The 17,483-nt window shown below is 47.8% G+C and overlaps 2 protein-coding genes across 2 annotated transcripts in view; one reads left to right on the top strand and one right to left on the bottom strand.

Annotated features, from left to right (window-relative positions):
* Nucleotides 1-17,483, bottom strand: part of LOC140460023 (uncharacterized) — a 204,267-nt gene that overhangs the window by 119,647 nt on the left and 67,137 nt on the right. The window contains exons 5-6 of the mRNA XM_072554429.1: nucleotides 14,897-14,910; nucleotides 10,769-12,169 (exon numbers count right to left, since the gene is read on the bottom strand). Of these exons, the coding sequence (XP_072410530.1) occupies nucleotides 10,769-12,169; nucleotides 14,897-14,910 (1,415 nt within the window). The remainder of the gene's footprint in view (nucleotides 1-10,768; nucleotides 12,170-14,896; nucleotides 14,911-17,483) is intronic.
* The window catches only part of LOC140460848 (uncharacterized), a 53,746-nt gene that overhangs the window by 11,354 nt on the left and 24,909 nt on the right, over nucleotides 1-17,483 (top strand). The window lies entirely within an intron of this gene.

Below are 17,483 nucleotides of genomic sequence, written 5' to 3'. Positions count from 1 at the left end.
AATTCACACCGATTGTCTCTACTTATAAATAGGGCAACGTCCCTTTGAAATGTAGATTCATTTAGATATAACTGCGTCACTTTACATATGAAGATATCCCTTTGAATGTGCTCACATCCCCTTGAAATATAATCTTGTCCATTTAAACCTCTTTATTTGCAGAAATACCCGTTAAAATGTCCACGTCCCTTTAAAATGCAGATTTCCCCCTTTAGATATGACGCCGTTCCGTTCGATGTCGGAATATCTGTTTAAATTGAGCCGTGAGCTTTCCCAATGTAGACAGGGCTCCTCGAAACGTGGCAGTGTCCCCGCCCCCCGCAGCTGCAGAGTGAGACAGGAGAGTTTGTTTTTGTGAATGAACAGTTGGAGCGCGAGGTGGCTGTGACTTGGTGACGGTGAGGCTCCCCGACCCCGCCCATCCCCCACCCCGACCCCGCCCATCCCCCACCCCGACCCCGCCCATCCCCCCAACCATCCCCCCATCCCCGGCCCCGCCCATCCCCTCCCCCGGCCCCGCCCATCCCCTCCCCCGGCCCCGCCCATCTCCCACGTGCAGACGTCACGCGGGGGTGAAGGCGGTTGGGAGGAGAAGTCGCTCGAGCGAGGAAGCGGCGGGAGGGCGGCCGTTAGGAAAATCCAGATATCCTGAATTAATCTAGTCCCCTTTGCCAGCGCTATATCCCTCTAAACCCTTCCTATTCATATACCCATCCAGATACCTTTTAAAGGCTGTAATTATACCAGCCTCCTCCACTTCCTCTGGCAGCTCATTCCATACCTGCACCACCCTCCACATGGAAACGTTGCCCCTTCAGGAACCTTTTATATCTTTGTGGCCTCACCCTAAACCTATTCCCTCTAGTTGTGAGTCTCACCCCAACACTGAGGAAAAGGCTTAAAAACATTGAGCAGCCAGAAAAATGCAAAAACAATCAAATATCGAACCACATTGGGGGGGAATTATGGCTCTGCCCTTTTTGTTCTCCGATAGGTAATTGGAAACTTAAAATCTGTCAATAACATCAGCATTGCTACAGAGCACGTTGTGTACACTCCTCAGTGTCAACAAGCAGGGCACGTGTTTGCCAATGTCACCAAAACATTGGGCATGTTCCTCGCTGTCGGCAGAAAAGTTGCGAAACCTACTTTTGATGGACAAATAAGGAGCACTGGAGGACCGGGGGGGAGACTTGTCCTTCTGCCATTCGGAGCTCCCCTATTGGTGAATGTGGAAGTTGGACCATGAGCTTCTTAAGGTCCTGCTCCTCCTCTCTCTGAATGAAGATTGAGCTTCACCTCAGACTGCAACTTCTTTCCTCTGTCCAACATGTGAGTACAGCACTCTCTTTTCTCACCCCCATTTCCATTTATGTTTCATTCTGGGGTTCAAGTGTTGACTTGGAGCAACTGAAAGGAATAGGAGTGAATCCAGCGAGGGGACAGACTCTGGAAAAGTTAGTCCAGGCCTGTGTCTCAATTGGCAAAATAGACAGACAGGAGACTGGAAGAGCAAGCCAGGCAGTATCAGGAGGTGGCAAACGTGGTGCTACTGTTTAAGAAGGGTGGTAAGGACAAGCCAGGGAACTATAGACCAATGAGCCTGACATCAGTGGTGGGCACATTGTTGGAGGGAATCCTGAGGGAGAGGACGTACATGTATTTGAAAAGGCAAAGACTAATTAGGGATCGTCAACATGGTTGTGTGTATGGGAAATCATGTCTCACAAACTTGATTGAGTTTTTTGAGGAAGGTAGAGCAGTAATGTGATCTATATGGACTTCAGTAAGGCACACTTGACATAACCGTGCAGGCTCCTCGCTATTTTTGATGTTCATGTTACCTCGAACCCTCATGATTATATCAATCTCAATGAGGTCACCCCTCAACCTCCTGTGCTCCAGTGAAGAGAGTCTCAGCCTCTCCTTATAACTCAAACCCTCCAATCCTGGCAACATCCTGGTAAGTCTTTACTGAACCCTCTATAATAGTATTCTTCCTATTACAGGGCCACCAGAAGCGTTCTCAGTACTCTACAAGTGGCTTCACCAACATCCTGTACAACTTCTAAATCATGTCCCAACTCCTTTATTCAATGGTGTGAACACATAAGGTAAGTGTGCTGAATGCCTTCTGAACCACCCTTCCAACCAGTGATGCAACTTTCGATGAAGTATGTACCTGCATCCCAACATTGTTACAGCTTCAGATCCCCCCAGCAAAAAGGCAGAGAAAGAGTAGTTGTTTTTTAGACAGCTCAACAACAGGGGGAGGAGCAAGGGGCGGGGCGGGGCAAGGCCAACAGCAGGTCCCCGCACAACGCCTGCATTACCTTGCACAGTTTACAAAAATCCCTTCCCCTTCAGAGACTCTCCACAGTGTGGGAGCAGGCCACTCGGCCCAAAGACTACACACCGATCCTCCGAAGGGTAACCCACCCACACAATTCCCCTAACCCTATTGCTCAACATTTACCCCTGACTAATGCACCGAACCTGCACATCCCTATGCACAATATCCCAACCCAATCTTGTCCCACCTGCCAGCAGGGGGCCCATATCCCTCCAGTTGCCTTTTAAATGTTGCAATTGTACCAGCCTCCACCACTTCCTCTGGCAGCTCATTCCATACACGTACCACCTTCTAAATGAAAAGGTTGCCTCTTAGGTCTCTTTCGTATATTTCCCCTCTCACTGTAAACCTATGCCCTCCCCCATCCCAGGGAAAAGACTTTGTCTCTCTATCCTATACATGCCCCTCATGATTTTATAATCCTACAGAAGGTCACCCCCCCAGCCTCTGACGCTCCAGGGAAAACAGCCCCAGCCTGTTCTGTCTCTCCCTATAGCTCAAATCCTCCAGCCTTGGTAACATTCTTGTAAATCTTTTCTGAACCCTTAAGTTTCACAACATCTTTCTGATAGGAAGGGAACCAGAATTGCACACAATATTCCAACTGTACAGCAGTAACATGACCTCCCAACTCCTGTACTCAATATTCTGACCAATAAAGGAAAGCATACAAAACACCATCTTCACTATCCTGTCAACCTGCGATTCCACTTTCAAGGAGCTATGAACTTGCACTCCAAGGTCTCTTTGTTCAGCAACACTCCCTAAGACTTTACCATTAAATGTATAAGTCCTGCTAGGATTTGCTTTCCCAAAGTGCAGCACCTCTCATTTACCTAAATTAAACTCCATTTCCCACTTCTCAGCCCATTGGCCCATCTGATCAAGATCCCATTGTAATCTGAGGTAACCTCCTTCGTTGTCCACTACACCTCCGATTTTGGTGTCATCTGCAAACTTACTTACTATACCACTTATGCTCACATCCAAAACGTAGTGGGCCCATTATCTATTTTCAAAGTGGAATTTACAATATATTACATGTATTGACTGCCTGCAGATTGTGCAGTCTTTCAGCAAAGTAGAATGTTTAGGGTGCAGGTTTGCTCGCTGAGCTGTAGGTTTGATATCCAGACATTTCATTACCTGGCGAGGTAACATCATCAGTGGTGACCTCCAAGTGAAGTGAAGCTGTTGTCTCCTACTTTCTATTTATATCTTTCTCCTGGGTGGGGTTCCGGGGGGGCGGGGTTTGCAAGGACTGCCACAAACACTACGTCAGACAAACAGGAAGAAAGTTAGCCACCAGGATACACTAACACCAGCTAGCCACAAAAAGACCCGACCCTCTATCCCTCGTAGCCCTACGTACGGATGAAAATAACCCCACAATTTCGACTGGGGCAAACTAAGCAAAGACATGCCAGAGAATTCCTAGAGGCCTGGCACTCCAACCACAACGGCAGAAACAAACACATAGATCTAGATGCCATCTATCATCCCCTCAGAAAATGAACAGGAAATGACATCACCACAAACCCCAGGAACCCTATCCAGGACAAACATATAAATAGAAAGCAGGAGACAACAGCTTCGCTTCACTTGGAGGTCACCACTGATGATGTTACCTAGCCAGGTAATGAAGCGTCTGGATATCAAACCTACAGCTCAGCGAGCAAACCTACACCCTAAACATCATGCTGCAAATACAAACTCACCCCCATGGATGATCTATCTTGTGTGTGTATGAGACAGAAAAAAAGTCTACGCCCGTGCTGTATATCTCTATGTCTATTTGATAACAGATGCTTTATTTCTGATGGTGTAAATGTTGTTGTAATTCATAGCTGGGTACTAATAGATGCAATGGTGACAGAATTCCTCACGTAGGGCACTGTAAGATTCCTAAGAGACTCCTGGTTTACTTCCTCATGAACAAACATTAAGCACGTGCGCCTATTTATGATTTTCATTTTTCTTATTTGATTCCCTGCTATGACTGCACCTTTTATCAGGATGGTTGACAGGCTGGGAGATTGTGGGTTGGGTCTGGATTGAATATTTTATCGTTCCAGAAGTTATAAAGGAGAGGGGAGAGGGGGGAGGGGGAGGGGGAGGGGGGTCAACGCTTTAGCAGAAATCCAGCCGTGCTGAGAACAGACCGACATTTTAGTCTGTGGGAATAGGAGGATCAACAGAGGACAGAGAAATCAGGGCCTGAAACCCGAGCTGACACCATTCCACCCTGTGATCAGTGCTTTGATTAGCAGCATCCTTTTACATCAGTCAATGCCAGTTGTCAGACAGGTTCAGCAAGGTAAGTGGTATATTAGCAGGTTGAACTGAGATTAGAAGTGGGGATGTCTTCCTGCAGTTAGGGGGGTCATTGAATATATTTAAGGCGGAGTTCATCTGATTTTTGAACAATAAAGTGTGGATTTTTTTGTGCGCGGGAGGTGGGTTTTTCTTTTGAATGGCTTATGTGTTGGATGCAGGTCCAGTATCCACGTTGAAAGTGGAAGGCAAGAAAATGGTTTTAAGACCACGACAGAACAGTTACTGTTAGACAGCACAGAAACGGACCCTTCAATCCAACTAGTCCACGTTGACTACGTTCTCAAACTAAACTAGGGCCACGTGCCAGTGCTTGGCCCATATCCCTGTGCACCGTGCCTCTTCATATACTTATCCAAATGTCTTTTAAACGTTGCATCTGAATGTGCATCCACCACTTCCTCTTTACATTCACTCCACACATGAACCGCTCTGTTTATAAACAAACTTTTCCTGATTCTGTCCACTCCTTGAATTCATTCCCTTTCCTTTCGGTTGCTGCAAGTCGTAAATTGAAGCCCAGAATGAAAAAAATGGAAAAGGAGTTGGGAAGAGAGTACCCTACTCACAGATGGTTGACAGAGTAAAGAGGTTGCAGTCTGGAGCAAACTCAATCTTCATTCAGAGACAGAGCAGCAGCAGCTTCCGAGGCTCATGTTCCAACGTCTGCATTCAGACAATAGGAAGGCTCTGATTGGCAGGAGGACCAGTCACCTTCCAGTCCTCCAGGGCTCCTGACTGGCCTCTTTCACCACCCTGTCTCCCAATGATGCAACTTTCAAAGGACTATGTACCTGATTTGGAGATACTGGTGTTGGACTGTGGTGTATGAAGTTAAATTTCACACAACACCAGGTGATACTCCAACAGGCTCATTTGTAAGCACTAGCTTTTGGAGTACTGCTCCTTCATCAGGTGGCTGTGTCTTATGATCCTGTTCCACAAACACCCCATGAAGGAGCTTGTGCTTCCAAATAAGCCAGTTGGACGATAACCTGGTGTTGAGTTTGAACTTTATCCACCCCAGTCCAACACGGGCACCTCCACATCGTTTCCAATGAACCAAGCCCACCCTTCTCAGTGCTGCCAGGAAACGACAATGCTGATGACATTGCACTCCTGAAAACTTTACAATTTCTAACACTACTGGCTACTCATTCACTGCTGCAATCGATACACAACATTGGAAACATAGTACAGCAGACTGTCAGAAATGAGCACAGCAGGTCTGGCAGCACCTGAGGAAGAGCTTTTACCCGAAATGTCGATTTTCCTGCTCCTCGGCCGCTGCCTGACCTGCTGTGCTTTTCCAGCACCACTCTAATCTAGACTATTCCAAAGATTCACGACCCTCTGGGAAAAGCAGTTCCTCATCTCAGTCTGAAAGCGACTCCCTCTAACCTTGAGGCCTAGTCTCACCCACCAGCAGAAATTACCGGACAGGGTAGGGCTTCATCCCCACAGTGCAATGACATTGGGAAGCTGTTTCCATTGGTAGGAGAGACTAGTACCAGAGGGCACAGCTTTAAGAATAAAGGGAAGAACTTTAGGAACAGAGATAAGCGATGTCGCCTTTTCTGCCGACAGCGAGGAGCATGGACAATGTGTTGGTGACACCAGCGAGCAGGTGCGTTGTTGTTCACACAGAGGAGCAGACACAATATGCTCTGTGGCGATGCTGGTGTTATTGACAGATGTTAAGTGTTCAAATGCCAAGAGGAGAAACAAAGGGTAGAGCCACAGTTCTTTTTTCCCCAAGTGGCTCAACGTTTTATAGCTTTTGCATGTTGTCTGGCTGCTCAACTTTTTTTAAAAATGTCTTTTTGTCAGTGTAGGGGTGAGGTTCACAACTAGAGAGCACAGGTTTAGGGTGAGAGCAGAAAGATATTAAAAGGTACCTAAGGGGCAACTTTTCCATGTAGAGGGTGGTGCATGTATGGAATGAACTGCCAGAGGAAGTAGTGGAGGCCGGTATAATTACAGCATTTAAAACACATCTGGATGGGTATATGAACAGGAAGGGATTAGAGGGATGGGGGCGGGGGGACACTGCCACGTTTCGAGGAGCCCTGTCTACATTGGGAAAGCTCACTGCTCAATTTAAACAGATATTCCGACATCTAACGGAACGGCGTCATATCTAAAGGGGGAAATCTGCATTTTAAAGGGACGTGGACATTTTAGCGGGTATTTCTGCAAATAAAGAGGTTTAAATGGACAAGATTATATTTCAAAGGGATGTGAGCACATTCAAAGGGATATCTTCATATGTAAAGTGACGCAGTTATATCTAAATGAATCTACATTTCAAAGGGACGTTGCCCTATTTATAAGTAGAGACAATCTGTGTCCCAATGTTGAGTCTTAGAAAAGCTCTGCATTTAAATTACATTCTTGAGAAGGTAATTTATAGATTAGGGTGTAGAGGTTAGGGAGAATTGGCCGTGCTAAGTTACCCATAGTGACCAGGGATGTACAGGTTAGGGTGGCTTGGCCATGGGAAATACAGAGTAAGGGGTTGGGTTATGGGTGGGATACCATTCAGAGGGCCAGAGTGAAATAGATGGGCTGAATGGCCCGCTTCCACCTTGTCGGAATTCGATGACCCTCCCCACAAAGGAGCATTTTATCTGCATCTATCCTGTCAAGCCCCTTTCAGAAATCTACTGGTTTCAATAGAGGTATACAGCACAGAAACAGACACTTCGGTCCAATTTGTCCATGTTGACCAGGATTCCCAATCTAAACCAGTCCCACTTGCCTGCATTTGGCCCATATCCCTCTAAACCTTTCTATTCATGTATCCATCCGAATGCTGTTTCAATGTTGTAACCGTACCTGCATCTACCACATCCTCAGCAAGTTCATTCCACATGCAAATCACCCTCTTTCAAAATGTTGCCCCTCTGGTTCCTTTTAAATCTCTCTCCTCACATTAAAAAAAGCCCCCTAGTTTTGATTTCCCCTTCGCTAAGCAAGAGCCATTTGCTATTCACCTTACCTCCACTCTTCATGATTTTATCAATCTCAATGAGGTCACCCCCAACTTCCTGTGCTCCTGTGAATAAAGTCCCAGCCTCTCCTCATAACTCAAACCCTCCAGTCCTTCCAACATCCTGGTAAATCTTTATTAAACCCTCTCTAATAGTGTTCTTCCTATTACAGGGCCACCAGAACTGTACTCCGTACTCTGAAAGTGCCCTCACCAACATCCTGTACAACCACAACATGATGTCCCAACCCCGATACTCAATGGGGTGAACAATGAAGGCAATGTTGCGAAATGCCACCTTAACCACCCTGACTAGCAGTAATGAAACTATCAAAGAACTATGTACCTGAACACCACCACCACCCCCCCCCCCCCACCCCACACACACACACAAACTCACATGCACACAGATACACACACACTACTCTGTGGGGTGAAATTGTATTGGCAGAACTATATTTGCAGCTACATTCAAGTTTGTTCAAAAAGCACACAATCTGCAGGCAGTCAATGCATGTAATATTTTACAAATTCAGACTTTGGAAACAGAACCAGTCTGATTCAAGATTGGAATACCAACAGACTGAAATCTCACCTTTAATGCATTGTCTGAGCAGACATGTCTTTTTTTTATAAAACCTGAAGTCATCTCAAGAACATTGTTACACATTAATGAACCAAAGCCCACACCCATTCTAAGAGATGAAGACTATCTAAGTTTGTTCAATATATTCTATCAGTTGCATGACACTGATCTTTTGATGTAAGTTCTGTGTCTTATGATGCTGTTCTATGAGGCTTATGTGTCGATGAGGCAGGATGGTACAGATGAGGCGATTGAGAATTACAGATCACCGAGGAAGGATTGAAAGAGAGAGTTAAGAAGAGCAAAGAGAGGACACCAGCAGTCTTTAGCAAACAGAATAAAGGAGAACCCTAAAGCTTTCGATAGGTATGTGAGGAATAAAAGGATGATTAGGGTAGGAATAGGGCCAATCAAAGACAGAAGTGGGAAGTGGAGTGTGGGCCCTGTAGAGTTCGGAGAGAGGCTAAATGAACATTTCTCATCAGTGTTCACTCAGGAAAAGAATGAGGTACGAGATATTGGACTCGAAAGGACCGAGGTTGGTTACACACAGGTGTTATCAATTCAAGGAGGAGTGAAAGTGGACAAGTCCCCTGGGCTAGATGGGATTTATACAAGGATTCTCTGGGAAGCGAGGGAGGAGATAGCAGAGCCTTTGACTTTGATATTTGAGTCGTCATTGTCTACGGGTTTAGTACCTGAGGACTGGAGGATTGCAAATGTGCCCTTATTCAAGAAGGGCAGCAGAGATGACCCAGGTAATTATAGACCAGTGAGTCTTACATCTATTGTAGAAAAGATTAGAAACTGGAAGAAGGCAGCGAGTGGTGGTTGATGGAAAATATTCAGCCTGGAGTCCAGTTACTAGTGGTGTTCCACAAGGATCTGTTTTGGCACCACTGCTGTTTGTCATTTTTATAACTGACTTAGACACAGGCATAGGTGGATGGATTAGTAAATTTGCAGATGACACTAAAGTCGGTGGAGTACTGGACAGTTTGGAAGAATGTTACAAGTTGCAGGGGGATTGGATAAACTGCAGAATTGGGCTGAGAGGTGGCAAATGGAGTTCAATGCAGCTAAATGTGAGGTGATGCACTTCGGGAAGAATATCAGGATGGCAGAGTAGTTGGTCAATGGAAAGATTCTTGGTAGTGTGGATGTGCAGAGGGATCTTGGAGTCCATGTACATAGATCCCTGAAAGTTGCCACTCAGATGGGTAGTGCTGTGAAGAAGGCACACGGTGTGTTAGGTCTCATTCGTAGAAGGATTGAGTTCTGGAACCGCAATATCATGCTGCAACTATACAAAACACTGGTGCAGCCATATTTGGAATATTGTGTATAGTTCTGGTCGCCCAATTACAGAAAGGATGTGGAAGCATTGGAAAAGGTGCAGAGGAGATTTACCAGGATGTTGCCTGGTCTGGAGGGAGGGTCTTATGAGGAAAGGCTGAGAGACTTGGGTCTGTTCTCATTGGAAAGAAGAAGGCTAAGAGGGGATTTGATAGAGACATATAAGATGATCAGAGGATTAGATAGGGTAGACAGTGAAAGACTCTTTCCTAGCATGGTGACGTCAGCTTGTACAAGGGGACATAACTACAAATTGAGGGATGATAGATCTAAGATGGATGTCAGAGGCAAGTTCTTTATGCAGAGAGTGGTAAGGGCGTGGATTTCCCGACCTGCGAAGGTAGTCAACTCAGCCACATTAGGGAGATGTAAACAATCCTTAGATAAGCACATGGTTGATTTTGGGATAGTGTAGGGGGACAAGCTGAGAATAGTTCACAGGTCAGTGCAACATCGAGGGCTGAAGGGCCTGTTCTGCACTGTACTGTTCTATGTTCCATGTTCTAAACTTAGTGCAGGAGGCTGAAAGAAATGAGCAGCTTTAAAACAAAAACCTCTTGGAGCTCAAAGCGTTCAATGAGAGTCTGAGCCCGGTGGTAAGTTCAGGTAACCTTTATTGCAACCCAACTTTGTCACAGCTTCAGATCCCCCCAGCAAAAAGGCAGAGAAAAAGCAGTTGCTTTTTGAACAGCTCAAGGTCAAAGTGCACACACCACACGTCCCCTTGTCCCACCCCCCTCACTGTCTTTACTATTGGTCAGCACCAAGTTGTCCCTTTGTAATTGGATCCTTGGTACATCCGCAACCCGGAGGAAGTATTGCCTCACTCAGCAATTTTAACCCATACCCTGTCTCCAAGTAAGTGGCTCCCTGCTCATTTGCAAGGAAGGGGCAGTGTAGAGTCAACCAGACTGCTGTGGGTCTGGAGTCAGGTGTAGGCCAGACCGGGTAAAGGATGCAGCTGGAACGACTGAGTGAATCCTTTCCCCCAATGGTGGTTCCCTTCCCTAACAAGGGAGAGAGTGAATCAGATGGGGGCTTTCTCCCCCGCACCACCCCCTCCCTGAAACGGTCTCATTGTTAGATTCCGAACTCCACATTTCTGACCGAATACCGATTCTGCCATCTGTCTTGGCGGGATTCAAACCCGGGACTCCCCGGAACCGGGTTGATAGTCCAATCGATCCCCCTGCAATGGCACGTGAACTCGCTGATGGGTCAGCAGGTGGGAGGTGCGGGTGAAGCCCTTCCCGCACTGAGAGCAGGTGAACGGCCTCTCCCCGGTGTGGATCCGCTGGTGGGCCAGCAGGTTCGAGGAATCGCTAAAGGCCTTCCCACACTCGGGGCAGCTGAAGGGCCTCTCCCCCGTGTGGACGCGTCGGTGGCTCCGCAGGTTGGAGGAGCTGGTGAAGCCCTTCCCGCACTGAGAGCAGGTGAATGGCCTCTCCCCCGTGTGGATCTGCTGGTGGGTCAGCAGGGTGGAGGAATTGCTGAAGGCCTTCCCGCACTGAGAGCAGGTAAAGGGCCTCTCCCCCGTGTGGATCCGCTGGTGCCTCATCAGGGAGGAGACTTCGGTAAAGGCCTTCCCACACTCGGGGCAGCTGAAGGGCCTCTCCCCCGTGTGGGCCCGCTGGTGCCTCATCAGGGAGGAGATGTCAGTATAGGCCTTCCCACACTCGGGGCAGCTGAAGGGCCTCTCCCCGGTGTGGACACGCTGGTGTCTCCGCAGGGCGCAGCCGTGGGTAAAGGCCTTCCCACACTCGGGGCAGCTGAAGGGCCTCTCCCCCGTGTGGATACGCTGGTGCTTCTGCAGGGTGGAGACATCTGTGAAGGCCTTCCCACATTCAGGGCAGCTGAAGGGCTTCTCCCCCGTGTGGATGCGCCGGTGGCTCCGCAGGGCAGAGGAATAACTGAAGGCCTTCCCACACTCGGGGCAGCTGAAGGGCCTCTCCCCCGTGTGGATCTGCTGGTGCCTCATCAGGGAGGAGATGTCGGTAAAGGCCTTCCCGCACTCGGGGCAGCTGAAGGGCCTCTCCCCAGTGTGGGCCCGCCGGTGCCTCATCAGGGAGGAGATGTCGGTATAGGCCTTCCCGCACTCGGGGCAGCTAAAGGGCCTCTCCCCCGTGTGGACACGCTGTTGCCTCATCAGGGAGGAGGAATATCTGAAGGCCTTCCCATAATCTGGACAGCTGAAGGGCCTCTCCCCCGTGTGGTCCCGCTGGTGGGCCAACAGGTGGGAGGAATGTCTGAAGGCCATCCCGCAGTCGGTGCAGGGGAATGGCCTCTCCCCGGTGTGACTGCGCTGATGAGTCTCCAGGGCAGACGGGACACGGAAGCCTTTCCCACAGTCACCACACTTCCACGGTTTCTCCACGGGGCGGGATTCCTCAGGTTTCTCCATAGCCACAGCTTCAGCTGCACACAAACACGTGTAGAGCCCCTCCCTGCCGTGAAGTCCCCTTCCCAGGCCGTATAACTGTTTCAGGCTCCACACACAGTGCGCTGTAACAGAGGGGTCTCTCGTCCAGTCCCACTGATGCTGAAAACGTCCTCAAAGAGGAACCAAAAAGTGTAGATCCCTCTCACAGAAATCACAGTCAAAAATAGTTGCGGTCCCAATGGATTCAGAGACTGTCAGACATTGACATCAAAGTGAGGACTGCAGACACTGGAGAGTCAATCAAAAAGCACAGCAGGTCAGGCAGCATTTGGAGAGCAGGAGAGTCAATGTTTCGGGTGTAAGCCCTTCATTCGTTGATTTTGAAACTTCAGTCTTCAGATTTTCAAATACTCTGCAAAAAGGGATTACAAAAGGGATGATCAGTGCAGGGTAGAAATTCTGAACAATCAATTCTACTTTCTGTGGAATATCCTTTCCTTTTGTTATTCCACAAAATTGAAAGCACCATCCCACTCTCCCTTCCCCTCTGTTCTCACTCTGCTCTAACTAATTCCCCTGAAGATTCAGGATCTTACAGGGGCAGAAAAAGCAAAAACATCAAGACTGACATCTCTCTGAATTTTGGATACCTCCACCTGAAAGTTAATATCTTTCACAACACTGGGATCCTGCTGAGAGTGAGCAGGTCTGATTTTGGGAAGCAATAAAAGTGTCAATTCAGGGTGAACCTGCAATGCAGCTTCTTGAGGAAGGACCAGACACAAAATGGTTAACGTCCCTGGGAAGGTGGGAGCAAAATGAGACATCAAGGCATTAACACCAACACACTTCAGTCCAACTCTTTTGCTTCCAGTCAGGAGAAAATGAGGACTGCAGATGCTAGAGATCAGAGCTGAAAATCTGTTGCTGGAAAAACACAACAGGTCAGGCAGCATACAAGGAGCAGGAGAATCGACGCTTCGGGCATGAGCCCTTCTTCAGGGCTCACGCCTGGTTCGTCAATTCTCCTGATCCTTGGATGCTGCTTGACCTGCTGCGCTTTTCCAACAACACATTTTCAGCTGCTTCCAGTCAGGGCAAAACATGCTCTGAAAGTCCAGCCTTCACAACCACACTTCTGCTTTCACTGAAGACAATTAGAGTCACACAGCACGGAAACAGAACCTTTGGCCCAACCTGCCCAGATATCCTAAATTAATCTAGTCAAATTTGCCATCACTTGCCCCCTATATGGGCCGGGTGCTGACAGCTGGGACTAAGTTGGGTTGGCTCTCTTGTCAGCAAGGACGGAGTTGGACCGAAGGGTCTGTTTCTGTGCTGTACATCTCTATGACTCCAGTCACATTTGCCATCACTTGGCCCTGACCCACCTGAACCCTTCATATTCAGATGCCAATCCAGGAGCCTTTTAACTTGTCATCGTACCAGCACCCACCACTTCCTCTGGCAGCTCACTCCATCGCTCAAGCGACTCCACGTTGAAAGCATCTGGTCTGGTGCACCAGATGACACCAGGATAATCTCAGATCGTTCCAGATCGCATCGATACTCAGTCAGTGACTTTCCCGATCAGGATGTTGTACGTGATCAAACGGGTCAGTGAGTAGGCGATCCCCCACCTCTTAGTTCAAGTATCTCTACGAGAACTCCCTTGCTGGAGGGTCCCTTGAAGACACTTCAACTGGATTTCATTGAGTTGGAGAAATGAGTTGAGTTGCTATAAATATGTTTTGCTTATTGCTGATGTCTTTTCGAAGTGGATTGAAGCCTACCCTCCTCCTAACGCTACTGCTGAGACTGTGATAAAGATTTTGCTTAAGGAAAGAATTCCCCCCTTCAGTATACCTGCATGCATTAGCTCAGACAATGGACCACACTTTGCATGTAATATTAACGGAGAACTCTGTTCCCAGCTTTGTATTTGTCGGGAACTGCACGGTGCTTATCGTCCTCAGGTGACCAGCCTTGTTGAATTTTTAACCAGACTCAAGACTAACCTTGCCAAATTAATGGCCGAATCTGGCCTCTCCTGGTTATGTTAATCCCTGTGGGCTTATTCCAGATGTGATCCATGTCTGCGGGCAAGACACGACTGTCTCCAGCTGAGAGTCTCTCTGGTCACCCCCTCCGTACCCCTTGGAACGGTTCGGCTCCCTTCTCAGTCCACGTCGACCACGTGACCGAAGCAATCATTGGTTATGTTCTTGCTCTAACTAGTGTTATGCGTGCCTTTCACTCTCAGGAGCATGCGGCCTACAGCGATGTTCCCTCCGTTTCAGCCTCATCACGGGTAGAGCCCAGTTCGTTGGTGCTCGTCAAGAACTGGACTGGCAAAGGTCTCCAACCTCGTTGGGATGGCCCCTTCCAGGTTCTACTTCCAACCCCTATGGCGGTCACAGTCGCTGGGCACTCAGCTTGGGTCCAACTGCACCGTTGTAAATTGATTGACCGCACCAATCAAAAGGGGGAAAGACGAGGAGAGAATTCTGGAATCCCAACAAAAGGAGTGGACCCTGTCCATTTGGGTTTTTGAATCTTGCTGTTGTTCTAATGTTAATCTTATTACAGATACTTGAACTAAGAGGAGGGACATGTGGGGGATCGCTTATCTCCTCACCTTTCTGATCACGTACAACATCCTGATGGGGAAAGCCACTAAGTATGGATGGGACCAGGAATGATCAGAGGTTATCACCACCCATACTGAGGAGATGTCGTCCAGTGCACCGGACCAGACGCCTTTGACGTGTGGAACGTGATGAAGATTGATTATTGTAATGGACTCTTCCATCAGAAAGACCAGATGGTCCATCTGGACAGTAGAAATCAGGGGGAGTTACCATGTCTTTACCGAACCTGTCTTTTTGATCTTACCTGCAGACGCAAGCCTAGTGAGGATAAAAATGATCAACCCCGTCATTATGGTAAATATTTTAAGGACGCCCAGGAACACCATCCCTTTTTGTAGGACGGGCCGATTCGAGAAAAGGGAAGCCTGATAGGGGAAACTCCTCAATCCACAATGAACTTATTTATACAGGCCCACAGAACGCTCTTCACCCCAGAGGCGGTAGTATGTTACTCCTCTCTAACGGGAGATGACTGACTTGCCCCGTCCCCAGTCCCCGAATCCAATCTATTCGTCAGACTCCCTCCTGCCGACCCTCCGCGGTAATTAACTCCCATCCCTGAGCTGACAGGGTCTGCTCCCGCCCTGGATTCACTCCCATTGCTCCAAGTGAACAGATTTTCCCGCCCCACCATTTGCCCAGACGGAGGGATTTTCATTCATTCAGTGTCACTTCCGCGTTGTGACGCCACAATAGGAGCGGGTGGGCGGGGCCAAGCCGGGCGCACGCATTGCGCCTGCGCTGTCCTGCCCCGCACCGTTTGCAACCATCCCTTCGCTTCAGAGAATCCCCACAGTGTGGGAGCAGGCCACTCGGCCCAACGAGTCCACACCGGACCCTCTGAAGGGGAACCCACCCATACTGCTCTACATTACCCTGACAAATACACCTAACCTGCACATCCCTGGGCACTATGGGTAATTTCGCACGGCCAATCCCAATCAAGGCCAGTGAGCAATGTAGTGATGTGGGAAATGAACATCACAGAATGATGGAGACAAGGAGAGGAAATGTACCAGCAATTAAATCTGGATTGCAAAGATCTAAACCGAAAACAGGGTGTCTGCATGTGTGCTGCACTGTTACAAAAGTGAATGAATTGACTGCACACATTGAAGAGAATAATTATGGTCTGAGACTCCTTACAGAGACGTGGCTTCAGGACGACAAGGATTAGTCCTTGAACGTCGAGGGGGTAGTCAAACGGGAAGCTAGGTGAAGGTAGAGGGTTGGCATTGCAAATCAAAACACTGATCACAGTAATCCGGTGTCAGGTCGGATTTCAGGTCCTGGCTTCTCTGTCCTCTGTTGATCTCCCTGTTCTCAAAGAGCAAGATGTTCAGCTCTGCTGAAGTTTTGATTCCCCAACACCCCACCCCTCAACCCCTTTACTCCTTCCAGAACAATACAACATTCAGTCAATCGAAACCCAATCCACTACCTCCCAGCCTGACAACCGACCAGTCACAGAGTGTAGTCGTACCAGGGAATCAAACAAGAAAAGTGAAACAAAAAAAAGAAATAAATACGTGCTCATGCTTAATGTTTGTCAATAGGAAGTAAACCAGAAATAGGGGTCTCCCAGGATTCCGATAGTGCCCTACTTGAGGAATTCTCTTTCCCTTACATGTAACTGTTCGTACGTAGCTATGATTTACAACAATATTTACACCAACAGAAATAAAGCATCTGTTACCAAATAGACAGAGATACACAGCACGGAAATAAACTTTTTTGCTGTAAGTATACACAAGTCCTTGGGGGTGAATTTGCATTTGCAGAATTATATTTTCAGATAAATTCTATTTTGCTCAAAAATGCACAATCTGCAAGCTGTCGGAACATATTGTATTTTATAAATTCCTACTTTAGAAACAGAACTAGTCAGATTCAAGGTGGGGATAAAGACAGACTCTGACTTTTAACGCATTGTCTGAGCTGAGATTGGATTAGATTCCCTAGAGTACGGAAACAGGCCCTTTGGCCCAACAGGTCCACACTAACCTTCCAAAGAGTAACCCACCAGGCCCCATTCCCCATATTTACCCCCTGACCAATGCATGTAACACACCGCGCAATTTAAGCATGGCCAATTCACCTCACCTGCATATTTTTGGATTGTGGGAGGAAACCGGAGCATCTGGAGAAATCTCATGCAGACACGGGGAGAATGTGCAAACTCCACACAGACTGTGGCCAGTGGCTGGAATTGAACCTGGGTCCCAAGCGCTGTGAGGCAGAATTAAGAACCACTGAGCCACCGTGCCGCCCAGATGTTGTTACCTTTTGTTATAAAACCTTATGTTATCGAGATTTACATATGAATGGTAGTTGCAACCCACTGTAAAAGATGAGAGGGGTAACAATCCAGATTTGTTCAATATATCATTTCAGTAGCAGGACATTGTCATGTTTTCCCATAAATTCTGTGCGTTCTGATCTTATACTCCGCAACCACCTGATGATGGAGCAGTGCTCCGAAAGCTAGTACTTCCAAATAAACCTGTCGGGCTATAACCTGGTGTTATGTGATGTTTAACTTTGTCCAGGTTCGGGTGGATTGACCATGCTAAATTACCCAGTGTTCAGTGTTGTGCGGATTCGGTTGGATTGGCTGTGCTAAATTACCCATAGTGCCCAGTAATGTACAGATTAGGTGGGTTAGCCATGGGAAATAGTTTCATAGTAATAAAAGCAGGAGTCAGCCATTTGGCCCATCCAGCCTGCCCCGTTCTTCATTGTGATCATGGCCGATCTATCCATCATCTCAGCTCCTCCTAGCAACATTGCCCCAACTACCCTTAATTCCCCAACCATGCAAAAGCCCATTT

The sequence above is a fragment of the Chiloscyllium punctatum genome, chromosome 36, assembly GCF_047496795.1.
Source record: "Chiloscyllium punctatum isolate Juve2018m chromosome 36, sChiPun1.3, whole genome shotgun sequence".
NCBI lineage: Eukaryota > Metazoa > Chordata > Chondrichthyes > Orectolobiformes > Hemiscylliidae > Chiloscyllium > Chiloscyllium punctatum.
The sequence above is the reverse complement of the archived record's forward strand: the minus strand, read 5'-3'. Positions and strand labels throughout refer to the sequence as shown.